The sequence below is a fragment of the Canariomyces notabilis genome (assembly GCF_033297395.1).
Source record: "Canariomyces notabilis strain CBS 508.74 unplaced genomic scaffold N656scaffold_20, whole genome shotgun sequence".
Taxonomy (NCBI): domain Eukaryota; kingdom Fungi; phylum Ascomycota; class Sordariomycetes; order Sordariales; family Chaetomiaceae; genus Canariomyces; species Canariomyces notabilis.
The window spans coordinates 18,415-35,209 of record NW_027041842.1 but is presented as its reverse complement, the minus strand read 5'-3'; the positions used below and the strand labels follow the sequence as shown (position 1 = coordinate 35,209).

The 16,795-nt window shown below is 54.5% G+C and overlaps 4 protein-coding genes across 4 annotated transcripts; all 4 read left to right on the top strand.

Moving 5' to 3' along the window:
* The first annotated feature begins 49 nt into the window (after positions 1-49).
* On the top strand, positions 50-1,349 carry N656DRAFT_846989 (uncharacterized protein). Its single transcript, XM_064819251.1, has 2 exons — positions 50-104; positions 167-1,349. The coding sequence occupies exon 2, from the start codon at positions 173-175 to the stop codon at positions 1,214-1,216; it is 1,044 nt and encodes a 347-aa protein (XP_064667772.1). The 5' UTR covers positions 50-104; positions 167-172; the 3' UTR covers positions 1,217-1,349.
* A 634-nt stretch (positions 1,350-1,983) lies between these two features.
* N656DRAFT_714275 (uncharacterized protein) lies at positions 1,984-2,883 on the top strand (the record flags this gene model as incomplete). The annotated part of the gene is made up of 5 exons (XM_064811953.1): positions 1,984-2,039; positions 2,094-2,213; positions 2,364-2,498; positions 2,611-2,772; positions 2,829-2,883. 5 exons carry the CDS (start codon positions 1,984-1,986, stop codon positions 2,881-2,883), a joined length of 528 nt encoding a protein of 175 aa, XP_064667771.1.
* A 2,676-nt stretch (positions 2,884-5,559) lies between these two features.
* N656DRAFT_838457 (uncharacterized protein) lies at positions 5,560-11,163 on the top strand. The gene is made up of 5 exons (XM_064818859.1): positions 5,560-6,575; positions 6,627-7,439; positions 7,471-8,554; positions 8,736-8,813; positions 8,871-11,163. Exons 1-5 carry the CDS (start codon positions 5,778-5,780, stop codon positions 11,144-11,146), a joined length of 5,049 nt encoding a protein of 1,682 aa, XP_064667770.1. The 5' UTR covers positions 5,560-5,777; the 3' UTR covers positions 11,147-11,163.
* Positions 11,164-12,154: 991 nt separating this feature from the next.
* Positions 12,155-13,720, top strand: N656DRAFT_714264 (26S proteasome subunit P45; the record flags this gene model as incomplete). Its single annotated transcript, XM_064811951.1, has 4 exons — positions 12,155-12,468; positions 12,532-12,947; positions 13,010-13,644; positions 13,700-13,720. 4 exons carry the CDS (start codon positions 12,155-12,157, stop codon positions 13,718-13,720), a joined length of 1,386 nt encoding a protein of 461 aa, XP_064667769.1.
* Positions 13,721-16,795: the final 3,075 nt, after the last annotated feature.

Genomic DNA, 16,795 nt, shown 5'->3' with positions numbered 1-16,795 from the left:
GTTATCTTTCCTGGGCTCCGGTGTTGGCCCCTGCTCGAGCAATTGGCGACGCCGAAATTTCGCGGACCCTGAACAAGAGAGCGACAACAGCGGCTGCGGATCAGGTTTGTTACTGCCGAACTACCTTACCTTCGCTGGGGTTCTTATGCTGACAACCAGTGAACAGTACAGGATGCCTCCCAGATTACGATATACCGTCCCGCGCGGCCTGGGCTCCGTCATCAAGCCCTCGAGGGCGCCAAGCACACCATTCGTCGCCCTCCTGCCCTCAACACCTGCCGTGACATTGGCTCCAAGACAGTATGCCACCGCGGCAGCCGTATCCAGGTCGTCCTTGAGATTACCGGATGATTACGTCCCTCCTACGAGGCCCCCGACAGCCCGCCCGGCAGACGCGCGAAAGTCGCAGCTCCTCCGAAACTATACCTCTCTCCTCCGCTCAACGCCCCTGATCCTCGTCTTCCAACACAACAACCTCACGGCGGTAGAATGGGCAGCTGTAAGACGGGAGCTGAAGCTTGCCCTAGCCAACGTCTCTACTCCGGGGACGGATTCCGCCGACATCGCTTCGAGGGCTCAGCTGCAGGTGATTCGCGGGCGTATCTTCGACGTTGCGCTCAAGATCGTCGAATTCTACGACCCTTCACAGGTTGCGCCCACGACAGTGTCCTCAGCATCGGGCGAAAAGGTCCAGGTGGTGTACAACCATGACCTGTCCAAGTCCGCGTACAACGTCGCGAAAGGCATCGCCAAGGGCGAGATCCCAGTCCCGGAATCGTCCATATACGCCCAGATCTCACCGCTGCTTGTCGGGCCGCTAGCCATTTTTACCCTACCGGCCGTATCACCCGCCCACCTAGCCGCTGCGTTGAGCGTCCTTGCCCCAAGCCCACCGGCGTTCCCGGCCCCGAGCAGGAAGAAGAACCCCAGCTACTATGAGCCCACGGCTCAAAATGGCCTTTCGAAGCTCATGCTGGTGGGTGGAAGGGTTGAGGATAAGGTATTCGACATTGAGGGAGTGAAGTGGGTCGGCGGCATTGAGGGTGGTCTGGATAGCCTGCGTGCACAGCTTGTCGCTATGCTCCAGAGCGCCGGTCTTGGCCTGACAACTACGTTAGAAGGTGCCGGTAAGAGCCTTTGGCTCACAATGGAGAGCCGTCGTAGTGTGTTGGAAGAGGAGCAGAACGGAGGGAAGGAAGCCAAGGAGAGCTCATGAGGTGTAAGAGCTTCAGCTCTGTAAGAGTACCCGCTGCGGAAAGCCTGATATTTGGCCGATTGTATTGCAGCATTACTAGACCTGTACTGCAAACATTATTGTAACAAGTTTATTCAATATTTATTTGTACGCCATCACCGCCTGGTTGCCGATACCTTGATAAGAGTGTAAGACAAAATCATGGAATGGTTGCCAACCGCGTAGGACGACTCCGTACCAAAGGTACAAGTACCTCATGAAAAGTACCTAGGTACCCGGGTACCGATACTTGCCCATTTAGGATCGTGCTGCCCCACTCAAGTCCCTGCAATGACCCCTGTCGGCTAAACGGGATCCATGCCACAGCTGCTTGCGCGCGTCATTCCTTCCTCCAACAACAGGGCAATGCGGCTCAGCGACCACCAGACAACACCCTGAACAGTTGAGCAGAGGAAGCTGTCATCGACAGCCTACGGCAGTTGTCGACGCTGCGATGCCCGATAATTGAGGATAATTTCCATCAAGGCAACAATTTCGGAAGCTAATCGTCATCTACCTACTCCGTACGTTGCCATGTACAAGCGCCTCCACTAGCAAGCTTGATAATCCAGGCGGATGTAGGCCCACCGAGACAACACCTCAGAGCAACAGTCCAGCGCCAGACTCCTTCCAGCATCGCGACGACAGAACAAGCTCAGCGGACACCTTAGGCCCCTATACCATATCCATACTTTCATAGCACCATCAAGGAAACTCTCCACCCCTCCAAGCGAGCGAACCGAGCAAGCATGGATTTCGCACCCTACCAGTCCTCCCCGCCCGAACACACCCGCGCCTTCTCCCCGTCGTCACACAGCGCCACCGCCGCCGCCTCCCCGCGCACCTCGCTCGACAACAGGCGTGTCTACTCCCCCGCGACAGGCAACCAGTACCAGCACCGGACGCCGTCTCAGGTCTCCCCGCCGCCCCTGCAACACCCCCAGCCGCAGCGCGTGTGGACGGGCGATGGCGTCGGGAGGTACCAGCAGAGTCCCGTCTCGGGGAGTCCCTGGGGGCAGGGGAGAGGGGGAGGGAGTAATACTGGTGTTGGGGTAGGAGGAGGAGGTGGTGGTGGTGGTGGTGGTGCCGGTGGTGGGATGGGGGATTACTTCAGCGCTCTGGGCGCAAGGGAGGGCATGGTTTCCGAGTTTGATACCAGTCTCGGCTTGAGGCTCGACTATGAGGCCTGTCTGGCGTACTTGGCGCTGCCGCCGTTGGGGGGCATATTGCTGCTTATTCTGGAGAGGAAGAGTGATTACGTTAGGTAGGTGGGCGTCCTCGCTTGCCTATGAGATGGGTTTAACATTGGGTTTTGAGGGGGGGATATAGCCATAGGCGTTGGCGGTGAGGGAGGCCCGGTACTAACGGTGTTGCAGGTTTCATGCATGGCAGTCCAGCCTGCTTTTTACGGCGCTTTTCGTGGTGCATCTGCTCTTCTCTTGGTCGACTTTTCTGAGCTGGGTGTTCTTCCTGGGGGATCTTGTCTTGATTGGGTGGTTGGTGTTGAACGCTTATCGGGACGCGGACACATTAGACAGGTCTGCCTTTTGCTCTTCTGGTTCGGGGACACTGAAAGAGTGCTGACTGGCGTTAGGTATGAGGTTCCTATTATTGGGCCGATAGCGAGCAGGATCCTGGACGACGAGTAATACACGCAAGGCCTATTTGGTTGGGTCAGGAAGGTGTTACGGCGTTAAGCATGCTGCTAGTGTTTGTTCGCTATAATGTACGCATTGCGAGTCTGGCCGGCGGTCTGAATGCATGGTTTTCTGGGTTTCTGAGGTGATGTGAGCCACCCCGTGTTGGTTCACCTCTGCAAGTCACAGGTATCCTTCGTCAACGACCCGTCCATCTTGCCGCACGCACCAGCGCTATATGTGCAGCTCGTGTCACAACTGGACTCGGAGACATACGTATTGTACAATGCAGATCACGACATTTCGGTTGCGGTAATATTCTCCCGCCATTAATTCCCTACCGCGCGTCTTCGCGCAATGTTCAGCTTACGCGGGGGATGGGAGACCGGGAGCCTGGAGGGGGTAAACGTGCTCGAGATGAAGAGCCAAATCCTGTTGACAGCGCTGCCCGGCAGCCCGGGGACGGATGCTTCCCTTGGGAACGTACGTCATGGTTCGCTCGGCGTGGCTGGATGCATGCATGGCCCTACTTCGATCTGATACCCTCGGGTACGACGGTCTCTTCAAAGGCGGGCTGCGTGCCGATCCACGCAGTACCTACTACCTTGATGTTGGCCGGCTGCTTGGCTGGGTTACAGTCAACTTAAACTACGCACATCCGTTCCAACCTGTGCTACAGAGCCCCGGCCCGGCTAGCCAATGTCCGTCGAATCAGTGAGGCTGCTTGTAGAATGTGATCCTGAAGGGGATGTCGGTCGAATTTGTTGATGTTGAGGAGGAACTGAATGAAGCGGCCTGTTGATTGCAATGGTTACTACCAGTAAGGTAATGCTTGACTTACTACCTTATCTACTTGGTAGGGCTTCACAGTGGTTTAGTCTGTTAAGGGGTATATACCTGGTACTGTACCTACATTCAGTGTGTTTCGGTCATTGGAGTCTGGAGAATGTCAGTCTACTCCAGGGTGGTCTACTCAGTTGTGCTATTATTCTTCTTATAGATATTTGGAGTTTTGTCAAAGCTCTAAGCCGTTCACCAACGTTGTAAGAGGATGGTACTGTTTTTATAAACTTGGTGCTTACAATTGAGGGGGTTTTCCATAACGACAGACATAACGACAGAAGTGTCGAAAAAGGGGCCTTTACATATCTTGTACCATGGTTCAAGTTGGCGGCCCGGGGGAACTCCGGCGGGACTTCGACCCGGCATGTCGCTCATAGCCTCATATTTGAACCAGATGCTTTCATTGGGGAAGCCCCCAAACAGAGATCTTTGACGTATGCAGGTGCGTTGCATAACCCGCGGCGGGCATGCAGAAGCACTCTCCCCGAACCATACCCGCATAGTCGGGCAAACTCCCAGATATTGGGAAAGCAAGCCTCCATAGCCAACATTGAGCGCACCCCACGGATATTCTGCCGCAATCCTACCCATCTAATACTAGTATTGGCACTGCTGTATTACGGGTCTATACTTACCTCATACATCACCACCGAGAAAGATTAGCGGGATAGACTTGAGCATGGAAGATCAGATTCGTTGCATGATACTTGCAGAACGGTTCTTCGGCAGGACGGGATGCAGTCATGCACCTGTTAGTACCTAGTAGTTCATGAAGAAAAACCCCACGAGGTCTCCCGTGAGGATGCCACCGATGATCTCATTACATACCTTACCTAGTTGTATGCAGTTCAGCTAAACAGGTAGGTAGGTAGGTAGGTTACATAGATATAGTACTTACCTCCTCAATCGTGGCATGGATAGGTAGGGGATCGGATAGCCATTGTCCTGAACCGTTTTAGCGGCCTGCAGGCCCGGGGAGTATCCAACCTACCTGACCTGTATGCTACTGGGCTTCCATACTCCCTCGATCGGTCCATAAAGGTAGTCCTGACGATATGACCCTCGAGCTTGAGCATTGACACGGATATGGAAGCACAGCCTTTAGATATAAGCCCACTACACCGACGTTTTGAATGTGAGTCTCGTCAGAGGATAGTACCTAAGAATAAGAATGAGGTCAGGTCTTTGTGACAAGTCGGAGACCAGTTACTTACAGTATACCTTAATACCAGCTGAGTAGCCTCGATATAAGGTAGCACCGTAGCAGAAACCTGGGGAGTCCGGGAGACTCGCGACGGCCAGTAAAGTACATAAGAGGAGCTTACAACCCTCCACTCGTATAGTAAATACCCCTACCTCCATATAGATGATAATGATATGGTCTCAGCCTAGAATCAGACCTGCCGCAGACCGACGCAAGGATACGAATGAGGCCAGTCGGTTGCAGAAAGCACTCAACCCCGCTTGGATTTCCTACACCATCATGCACGCCAAGTACCAGTATCGACATCTAGCATCGTCGCCTCAGCTGGTGACCGACTTTGATATCAGGACTGAAAACCCTGTGGCAATGAAGGACATTCACGACCCCCACTCCTGTACCACACCGGGCAACGTGCAAAACCACCATCCGTGGCATCATCATCGAGAAGGTGTGGGAGGGACATGAACTAGAAGACAAAGAGGGAACTAGGAGGACGAGGGAACTGAGCGGGAGAGGGAACTGGAGAATGATGGGGGAAATTAGGAAGTCACGGTGTAAGTCAAGGAGAACATTTGGAGTAGGACTCCGGTTCCTCGGAAACTCGAGTATATATACAGTGTCCAGCTCACGAAGTCATAGCCCCTTTTACCCATCATCAACGGTTCAAGTTGTACTTTTCTTCCCTCGAGCTCTCAGGCTGTGGCCTCGCTGAGAATTCGGAAGAGCCTCGACAAGCACTTCAAACTGATATCAGTTGTTTCCTTACTACTAATACTGTGTCCTTCTGTCCTCTCTGTCTCTTCCTCTTTAGCAGTTTTCAAGTTCTTCTCCCAACAAACCTTGAAGCATCTCATTCACCATGCCAGCCAAGGGGTCGAATCTGTCTAGCCCCAAGTATGGGTACGACTTTGTGGTCGCGACGACCCAAGCGAGCATCAATTCTGGGCTTGCTGCTTTCCTGGCTGAAGGAAACCAGCCGACCACGTATCTTTGCTTCCTTGTCGATCCGCAAACTGGCAACCCAAAAGACATGGTAACTCTGGATGAGCTGCTCGAGGCAACCAACGGTGTCAACCCCTTCGAGATACCGGCTGGCACTCCATGTGACGACCCTCGCATTGCCCCGCTCACTACGGCGCTGTTCTGCGTCGGCATCGAGCTGCAAATCGGCCTGCCTCCGGGCGTCTTGCCAAAGAACCTGCCCCCGATTGTCAACCTTGGCAACAGCGCCAACAATGTGGAATTCAACCTGTTCTGCTCCAAGTTGACCGTCATCCAGAACCAGCCTCCATCCGGCTGGGGTAGCGCGGGCAGCTGGAATGTCTGGAGCCAGCCCTCGGGGACGCCGTGGTACTTCTCCACTAAGGTCAACCTTGTCATGGCCGATCTCGACAAGGAGCTTGACACGCCCTACTTCAACAGCCACCCGGACGAGAAGGCTGCGTTGCTGCGGCAGCTGGAGAACCTGTCGGCAACGGCCTTCAGTCTGCAGCAGCTCATGTTCGACCTCAGCAACGCTGCGCTGCAGACCCTTCCGCAGCTGGCAGGCATACCAGACGACTCTAATGCGGCGATTGTGCTTTACAAGTCCTTCATCAACATCTACTCCGATCTCGCCAAGGAGCGTGGCTGGCCGCTGCTCGCCGTGGCGGCGACGGTCCAGACACCAGACTCGTCTCAGCTCCAGCTGACAGCCTTCGAGCGTTAGGTTTCGCTGCTCAAAGATAACAATGGCGTTCCCATCAAGAACCCCACGGCGGAGCAGAAGAAGGTCACGACGTTGGACCACCTCTGTGCCGCCAATAACCACGCGCTCCCGGGCACCTCGAGTTTCAGCTGGAACTGGGTTCTGCCAACCGAGGTTGATCAGCAAAGCGGCGTCATGTCCATCAACCGAAACTCGATGGCGGATTTCTTCCTGCCTCAAATCCTGCCCATCGCCAGGAATAACTGTATTTTGTGTGAACCCCGGGCAGAAGCTGACCCCTTGTCGCCCGCGGGCACCGTCGGCATTCGCATCACCAGTGGGCAGATGCCGACAAAGATAGAGACTACGGCATCCGGAGACAAGGTCATGCACATCGAGTACACGGATTCGAAGCTGGCCGAGGACTGGGCCGGTGCGTCTTACTGCGGAGTGTCGGTCGAGCCGCTGTACAATTGCGATGTGTATTTCGTCGACACGACCATCAAAGTCGTTCAGCGCGTCAAGATCTACCTCTGGATATGCTTCGATAACACGGACCAAGGCATCAACATCTTCGGCCAAACCTTGACCGACACGTATGCCATGTCGGTATCCCAGGCGGGCGGTCTGCAGATCGGGCACACCGGCAGCGTAAACCAGGACGATTCCGAAGACCCAGACGCCAGTGGCTTTGTCAACTTTTGGACCGGCATCAACGATGTCCTGGCCAGCCTGAAAGAGCAGTTTCACGCGGTCGAGTGGATGAAGCTGGACACTATTCCGCTTGACACATTGCAGGCCTTCATATTCCCCGGATCAAAGACCTTCACGTACGTACAAAGCCGTCAACTTTTCCGACTACCAGGACCTTGTGTGCGCCATAACCTACGTGGATCCCAGCCAGGCAAGGCGGAAGCTGCGAGATGTGCAAGCACTGACTGGCACCTTCCACCCCGAAGCATCGCCGGGCCTGGTGCTTACTTCTTCGTCCCAGATGATGCAAAATTATGCCCATGGTCAGCTCATGTCCCCAACCGAAAAGTTCCAGGCCCTGCAGACTGCCAGTGGCCACGCCCTCCTCTTTGCCATCGACACCTCGGGCGTGTTTCGCGTTATCGAGGAGAGGAGCGGGAAAGCGAACATTGGATGGGTAGCCACCGACCTCTCCACCTCACTCATCGCGGCAGAGTTCGGCGGGGCGAGCAATGTCAAAGTCGATACATTCGACGTCGGACAGAGCGCATTGGATGGAACCATTGGCCTTGCTCTCGCCATTTTCGACGGCACAACCGACTGGCTGTTTGTCTCCCTCGGCAACTCCAGGTCCGATACATCATGGACAGCGAAGCCCGCTTGGAAGCGTGTCAACTTCGACGCTGTCACGGAAAATCCGCCGGGGATCAACATCGTCGGCGTCATGTTCGCTGAGACGATGGGGCCCGGTCAGTATCTCATGGCCGACATTGACCGGCTGGGATCCTCAACCAAGAACATAGCTCGGTACCACGTCGACCCGTCCAAGTCGACTGGACGCTACTGGGTCAAGCAAGGTGTGCCAGTCGACATCGAGAACGGCAATTATCAGAGCTGTGTCGGCCAGGTGAAGGGCGGCTATGTCGATGGCATCTACACGGCAGGGCAAGCCGGTGCCGCGTCGCAGCTGGTCTACACGCCCGTTGAGAACGCCTTCGGCTCGGGACCGCCTCTGCCACGACGTCTAGGCCTGCCGGGAGGTGCGCTTCCGTCGGCAATTGCGACTGCTCGTTACACGGATCCCTCGTCCGAGTTCTACTCCTTCACTGATCTCTTCGCCGTCGGTGGCTCGACGCTTTACCGGTTCGCGCCCGACAAACAACAGGATGGCGCCACACCGCAACCAATTGTCACCAACGATATCTTTTCCAATACCAGTCAACTGTACGCAATGACGCTGGGCGGCGTTACAACTCGTAAGTGTTCTCTTTGATCCCTGCACCAAGTTGGATTTCACCTGGGTATCGAATGGTACTCTGGAGTCAAGTCAGGGACCGACCTGTCTAGGTGCTCCTTCAAGTCATCCATGAGTCCCTGCCCACCCTATTCATCCGCAAAATACAGGATAGCTGTATTGACTAACACCGTGATGCATAGTCTGGGGCAGGAACGCAAGCAACGTGGTGTATTACATTGCATGCCCAACCTCACAGCTGGACCAGCCAGGCTCATGGAGTGCTGTCGTACCCATCCTGACAGGCATTGAGCGCATATCGCCCTAAATCAACAAAGCGGACGGCGGAAACACCATCTTTGCCGCTGGTGGCGGGAGGTTGGTGCGCTTGACCCAGGCATCCAGGACGAACGCAAAGGCATGGCGGTCTCAAGAGATCACTATTGCTGCTCCGCCGGACCTGGCACCGCTGTCTTTCAACTCATACACCACTAGCCTCGTTGCCAGCGATGCCAATGGCCTGCCTGTCAGCGGGCTCGAGGTCCAGATATCGACAGACTCTGCCACCCCGCTCTACATCAACGGCCTGTATTATCTCGTGGGACCAACCCCTGTGACCATCACCACCGACCCGTCCGGCATCATAACCATAGTCGAAGCGTGCAACGATCTGAATGCCGCCGTCATCACAGCCCCGATACCCAACGATATCATGAGCTATGTTATTGACCCGATGGACTATGCCTTCGATAAGATGGCCGCTCTCAATACCCCGGATGCTCTTCGTAATGCATCCTATCCCGCCGAGACCACAGCAGGAGGAGTTGTCGGCGATCCGGGCTCTACACCGCTTGTGGCTTCCACGGTTAGCCAAGATGACCTGCAAGTCATCGCCTCCCGGATGGGAACCCTCAAGGATGTCTGGGCCGACGTGAAACCACCATCCACTACACCCCTGAGGAGGCTAAAGCCGAGTCATCCAGGCGTTGTCGCCGCCACTCTCTACCAAGCATCCGAGCCGTACAGGGGCCATCTCGATGATATAGCCATCGCGGCTGGCGACCTCTTCCAGTGGCTCAAGTCAGGAGTCGAAGCCGCAATCGACATCATCAAGGACGCTGCAACCGACGCATGGCACTTCATTGCCGAGATCGCCGGCACGGTGTACCGTGCGGTCCTAGACACGGTTGAGGCCATTGTCGGTGCCCTTGAATGGGTGTTCAATGCCATCAAGACAACAATCGAGCAGATCATCGAGTTCGTCAAGTTTCTGTTTGTCTGGGACGACATCCGCCGAACGAAGGAGGTTCTGCACAACGTGGTGAGATTGTATCTGAAACACCAGGTTGGTAACCTGGGATACGTCAAGACTCTGTTCAACAACCAGGTCGCCGAGGTAGAGAAGACACTGAGCAATTGGGCCGGTCTCGGCGACTGGTCGCCCCTGGGTCCTGTGGCCTCGACCTCGACGGGATCAGCTGGAACCAACCCAGCCAAATATCAGACGGCTTCCTCGATGTTGCTAGCAAGCCATCTCAGAGACAACATTGGCCAGCTCACTGTCAAAGACACCAGCGCCACGGTAGATATCGTGCAAGAGGTCATCGACAATCTTCTCAATGCGATATCGACTGAAGGCCAAGTCCTCTCGGCCGTCTACACCAAGCTGCAAGATGTGGCGGCTAACCTGCTCACAATGTCCGTCGCCGACGCCATCAAGAAGATTGCGGCCATTTTGGGCGAGGGCATGCTCTCCTCGGTCCAAGTCGTCATGGACGCACTGCTGGATGCGCTTGCCAGCGTCGCCGACACGGCCATAGACCTGCTGGACACCCAAATCTACATTCCCATCATCTCCGACATCCTCGCAGAAATTGGCGTTTCCAGCATCTCCTTCCTGGAGCTGTTTTCATGGATCGCGGCAGTGAGTGTGGATGTCGTCTACAAGATTGCCTACGGAACCGCTCCGTTCCCTGACAACAGCGACGTCAACGCACTGATTTCGGCGAGCAGCTGGGAGGACATCGCGACGTTATTTGGCAAAGGTGTCGACGCCACATCGGAGCCCAAGGCAGGCGCCATCACCCTGCCGGCTGAGGTGGCCAAGACAGTCCATATAGTCGGGCATGCTGCTGCAGGCTTCAACATTCTCGTGGGCAACTTCCTGCAAGTCTTTGAAGCCGAAGCTCCGACAGGCGACAACCCCTTTTCGTTGCCCCTGGCCGTCATGGGTGTTGTGACGCCCGTGTTGCAGGGCGCAGCCGACTTCCTGGTCCCGTCGGAACCGGTCGACAACACGGCCGTGAGCGCCGTCTCCACGGCCACAACGGTAGCTGGCGTCGTGTCCAAGCTGATATTCTGTGGCCCCGTTCAGAGCAGGCTCGCCGTCAGCAGCAGTGGTTTCTCAGCTCTGGCAGTCCAAGACGGGCGCGCCACGTCGGCCATTGTCAGCGCCATCCTGGTCGTTCCGTCGCTGTTCGTCACGGGCTGGCACTTTTACGAACTGAGCCAGAAACCAGCCGGTACCGAGCGCTCGGCCGCTATCGTGGGCGAAGTCTCCAAGCTGACGTCCTATGGCTCTACCATCTCGTACGCTGTGGCAGTGAACGTCTAAGGACCCCATGTCCAAGCAATACGCCATCGCCATGGTGGCCTGCAACGTGGCTACCGGTGGGCTGCAAACCGCTCAGGCGTTCCTCATTGAGTAGCAATCATGAAGGAGTAACTTGAACGGTCCATTTTGTTATTCCTGGATTTGTTGATGTTCAACGTGGTGATGTTGATGGTTCGAGGACGGGCTTGATCAGAGCCCGGGGAATTTCATGCAACAAACCCTTCCGAGGCTTGAGCGCCCCGCTCCCTTTCCCTCCCACAACTGTCCCTCCTTTCAGACTGTTCCTATTCTCCTAAACGCTTTACAATCATTTTACAACAAACAATAGGTGCTTTTAGCTAGGTAATATCTTAGTCTAACTCTAATACATTCGTTAAATACATTTACCTCTTGCTTTAGCTCGTAATCTGAAGATTCCTAAGGCGTGGAAATATAAAAGGCGGTAGACACACGGGTTATGGTATTTACCACCTTTTCTCCGTACCGCCCGGTCGAGCTAAGGTCAGGCCTAGCTCCAGCCCTGTTCAGTGACCCCGATCTTATGTACATACATGTAAAACCACCCTGCTGTAATTTTGGAGAGATCTCAGCGGCCGGCTTATGATTCACATCTCACAAAAAGCCTGAATTTCAGAAAATTTCAATTTCATTTCCGCACCCTATCTCAGACAGCTAGGCTTCATGACTCTCTTAGTCAGCTGAAGGTGGATGGCATTATTGGCGGCTCTGGTTGGCTACAGGGAGTGGGTCCCGCCTTGCCCGGTTACGTCGCGCTTTTGCCTGCTGCAGCCCAGCTAAACCTACGGAGTGCAGCTGATTCGATTGATATCTTTCGCCAACCGCCGCCAGAGACCCAAACCATCCCCCAGCTCCTCTTCCAGGTATCATCTTTCCGGTCGGCCACTCTCAGGGCGCAACGTGCTTTCCAAATTGCCGAGTCTTCTCCCTCACCTCCCACGCGTCGCAGATCAATCAGTTCAGCAAGCCGACCGACTCCCACCCATCGCCATGTCAACCTTAGAGGAGCTCGATGATCTCGAGCGCCGCGAGCGCGATGACAAGAAGGACAAGAAGGACAAAGACGACGACAAGGACAAGAGAAAGCAAGGAGATGGTGACGCCGAGATGAAGGATGCAGAGCCCGAGGACAACGTCTTGGATGAGGAGATCCTGAGCCTCAGTACAGAAGACATCAAGACTCGCCGGCGCCTGCTCGAGAATGATGCGAGGATCATGAAGAGCGAGTATCAGCGATTATCACATGAGAAAGCCACCATGGCCGAGAAGATCAAGGAGAACATGGAGAAGATCGCCAACAATCGGTAGGTTGCCGGCCGCACTGGAAACTAATCCGGCATTACTGACTGACTTCGGTCATTCTATAGCCAACTCCCCTACCTCGTCGGCAATGTCGTCGAGCTCCTAGATCTGGACCCTACTGCTGAATCATCGGAGGAGGGTGCGAACATTGACTTGGATGCCACGCGAGTGGGCAAGTCGGCCGTGATCAAGACGTCCACGAGGCAAACCATCTTCCTGCCCCTCATTGGCCTCGTCGACCCTGAAAAGCTGCGACCCGGCGACCTCATCGGGGTAAATAAGGACTCATACTTGATATTGGATACGCTTCCGGCAGAATATGACAGCAGAGTCAAGGCTATGGAGGTTGACGAGAAGCCAACCGAGAAGTACAGTGATGTCGGCGGTCTTGACAAGCAGATTGAGGAGCTCATTGAGGCCATCGTGTGGCCCATGAAGGAGGCGGAGCGGTTCAAAAAGATTGGCATCAAAGCACCCAAGGGTATGGGAAATGGACCATTTATGCTTACAGATCGGTTTGTCCGTGCTAACTCCGGATCCTAGGTGCTCTCATGTATGGTCCGCCGGGCACAGGCAAAACACTCCTTGCAAGAGCATGCGCCGCCCAGACCGAGGCCACCTTCCTTAAACTTGCCGGGCCACAATTAGTACAGATGTTCATTGGAGACGGCGCCAAGCTTGTCCGCGACTGTTTCGCGCTGGCTAAGGAGAAAGCCCCGGCAATCATCTTCATTGACGAGTTGGACGCCGTCGGTACGAAGCGGTTCGACAGCGAGAAGAGTGGCGATCGTGAGGTGCAGCGGACCATGTTGGAGTTGCTTAACCAACTAGACGGGTTCGCTTCGGACGACCGCATCAAGGTGATCGCCGCCACGAACCGTGTTGATGTTCTGGACCCCGCCCTGCTCCGATCCGGTCGTCTTGACCGCAAGATCGAGTTCCCGCTCCCCAACGAAGAGGCGCGCGCACAGATCCTCAAGATCCACTCCCGCAAGATGAAGGTTGACCCTGCTGTCAACTGGGGCGAGCTGGCCCGCAGCACTGACGAGTTTGGCGGCGCCATGCTCAAGGCCGTCTGTGTCGAGGCTGGCATGATTGCCCTGCGGATGGGCAAGAACAAGATTGGCCACGAGCACTATGTTGATGCCATCGCCGAGGTGCAGGCCAAGAAGAAAGACGTGAGTCTCCCGTCCCCACAAAGAAGTCTTTTTATGGTGCTAACGCTGATTCTAGACGGTCAACTTTTACGCCTAAACATTCGAAAAGCTGGGGGGCCAAGGCATTGGGAACGGGCATGGTCCATAGATATGGGTCCGTTATCATGTCGATAGAGCGGACTGCTTCTGTAATATCATCAGGCGATAGCGATTGGCTCGGATTTCCACTGCTTCGGTGATGCGTTGATGTCCTCGTAGCCGGCCTCAAGGTTCAGATCAACCTCGACCTGGCTGAACTTTCCGCTGCCCAGACATAACAGGTATGCGTAGGCGTATGGGGCCTCGTCGCAAGATTGCGAAACGCTTTCCCTCTTCTCCGCTTTCCCCGTGCTCCTACTACATTCGCAGGTCATACCGGCATGGCTTCCGTTTGCCGAGCAGGGAGGAGCAGTCGCAGCAGCAATCTGAAGCCTGTAGCTCAATAGACCGTAACACCTACCTTACCAGGCAATATTTTGCTTGGGGCGCACCTTACAAACCTAAAATAGGCAGGGGCTAGTTCTCTACCATGGGTGTTGAGCCATCAAAGTGGCGTCATGGCAGGCAGCAGGTGCGATTGCTCTGTGCGAAAGTTTAAACTGCTCGTGCAACGGTACTATAAGTAAATTCTCTCTCTCCTTGCCTGGATCTCTTCTTCTTTTTCTCTTTCACTCACCTTCATTCCATCCGATCATCTCGTTCTGCTCAGCATTCCATCTCATCTCGTTCTGCTCAGCATTCCATCTCTTCTCTTTCTCCTCGCCATTCCATCATCTCTCTCTGCTCACCATTCCATCATCTCTTTAGTCAGAACTAGGTCCATCGTAGACTGCCCCGAGGTACTTAAGTGAAGTCCTCCTTCCAACGATCACCCCCCACGGGTTTTATGATAGCATAGCGGAATGGGAGGAGGAGTATCATACCAGAGAGGCCCTCAGTTCAATTCCCCTCGAAACTCCCCCCTTCGGAAATCTACATTGACAACAGCCTCCATTTCCTTCGGGGGGTGCGAGTGTCTCTCGATGAGGGATTCACTATCTGCGAGAGGCGCTCGATTTGTTGGCCGCTGAGAACCGGACCGGTTTCAAGTCTCATGTTACGCATGACCAACTGCGGGAGACCCTCGATGTGTTCGTCACCGATCTCAGGGACGAGATCCGAGCAGGTTTTCAGTCCCTCGAAGACGCCGTGCAGGCCGTATGGATTGACGTTAGCGCCATTAACACTCGTGTTCACGCGATGTTTGTCTCGCCTCATCCCGCAATATGCATACAAGAAGCTGACACACTTAGGGCAGTCAACGCACAGAGACAGCGGACGAGTCCGTTGGCCTTTAGCACAAGCATGGAAGTCATTCTCCGTCCTTCGGTTTCTGTCAGACAGGCAATGAAACCCGTGGATTCTTCGGGATCAAACCACCGGGGAAACGGCAGGTATCCTCGCTAAACCCCAATATCGAAGATGAACCCATTTCTGGTGTACCAACCTCCAAGACGAAGGCGGCGAATACGCGCGAGATACCGTCAAGACAGGCAATGGAATCCATGGATTCTTTGGGATCAAACCACCGGGGAAACGGCAGGTATCCTCGTTAAACCCCAGTGTCGAGGATGAACCCAGTTCTGGGGTACCAACCAAAGACCGCATGAATACTGCCGCAGCACTCCTTACCCCTAACCCAAGTTTTCGTGCGCTGTTTGAGATAAACGGTAGGGAACCATTTTCTCTAATGATCTGATACCTGTACTAATTCTCGTTAGTTGCCACTGCTTGCCGAATCCTTGCCAGCCTTGATGTCCCTGCGGAGGGACTCAATCTCCCAACAATGCGCGAGAAGATTCGCCAAGCAGCGCTCTGAGCTTGATGTCTCCAATTCTATCTAGTGCCCTGACTTGGTTGCGATCCAGGGATTGAACTGGCGACCTCTCTTTGATGTGGGTTACGAGGAGAGGACCATTACCACTGAGATTCACCTCAACCGGTGGGGGGTGAAAGTAGGAAGGTGGACTTGGCTTATATACTTTCCAAGACGATGTCGATTGTCGGTCCTTGCTGCTGGGCGGCCGCACCCCCCGGGACATGTCCCCCTTGTAGGGCCGTAGGCCCGGTCGCGCTTTCTTTCCCCGGAGGCGCTATTCAATATGCTCTTCCATGCCGCAATCGCAACATTGGTGGTTTTTGGGGTTCCTCTTGGTGTAGGGGTATTCACGGGTGCATTCGATTATCATCAGCGGTAGTTATATGAAGCCGGGTCGCTGCTTGATAGTTAGCTGTTAGTTTCGAAATCGACGACTTGATTGTCTGACTGAGGATTAGCACTGAGCTCTTTGACTGTCGGATATGCTATATCAGTGCGCTTTTACTAAGCCCTAGCTACCGGTCCTTCTAGATCGAGACTCAAGTTGCGGTGGGTGGGTAGCTGAGGGAGTCGGACTAGGGAGCAGCCAGGATCCACTCCATCTATATATCCTGGAGCCGCCCGTATACCACTGCACCGATATCGAAGAGGAGCAGCGGAAAGGGGGTTTTGTAGATCAAGGTATCGACTCACATAAGAGGTAGGCAGGTGCCTGGTGTGGTGGGTTGTTACCTTAGCGTTAGGTAGAAAGATAGTGGTACTTATGGCCCCGGTTGTCAGGAGTAGACGTATTGACGAGGAGCTGATGGTAGAACTTGCTTTTGGTACTCGAGAGGATCGAAGGGAAAGTGAAGGTCCGATTGGCATCATATTGTCCCCTGACTTCTATCAACAAGACAATAGAGACTCTACTACTAGTACTTGCCTATGTTTGCCGGGCGGGGGGCGTAGAGATGAAACTGGGCTTGAAAGTCATACTAGTACATGATGTGAATCGGACAAATTTTACGTTGGGGTCCAGCTCATGGATTTATAATACCAGCCTGAGTCGCATGTAGCCATATAGACTGGAGATATCTTACTAATCTACCTCAAGCTCCCTGCCATCATGGATTCCTATCATTAGTAGGTAGAGTGCTCTTGGGAATCATTCACTGTCCGCCCTCATAAGTGCTCGGCGTGTCATGGAAGATCATGATTAACAACTTGAGGTCAAAAGGGTTTCGGCAGAAGTTTCGCACCGTATAAGTGTGTTGGGAGCCGTTTCGTTCGTCC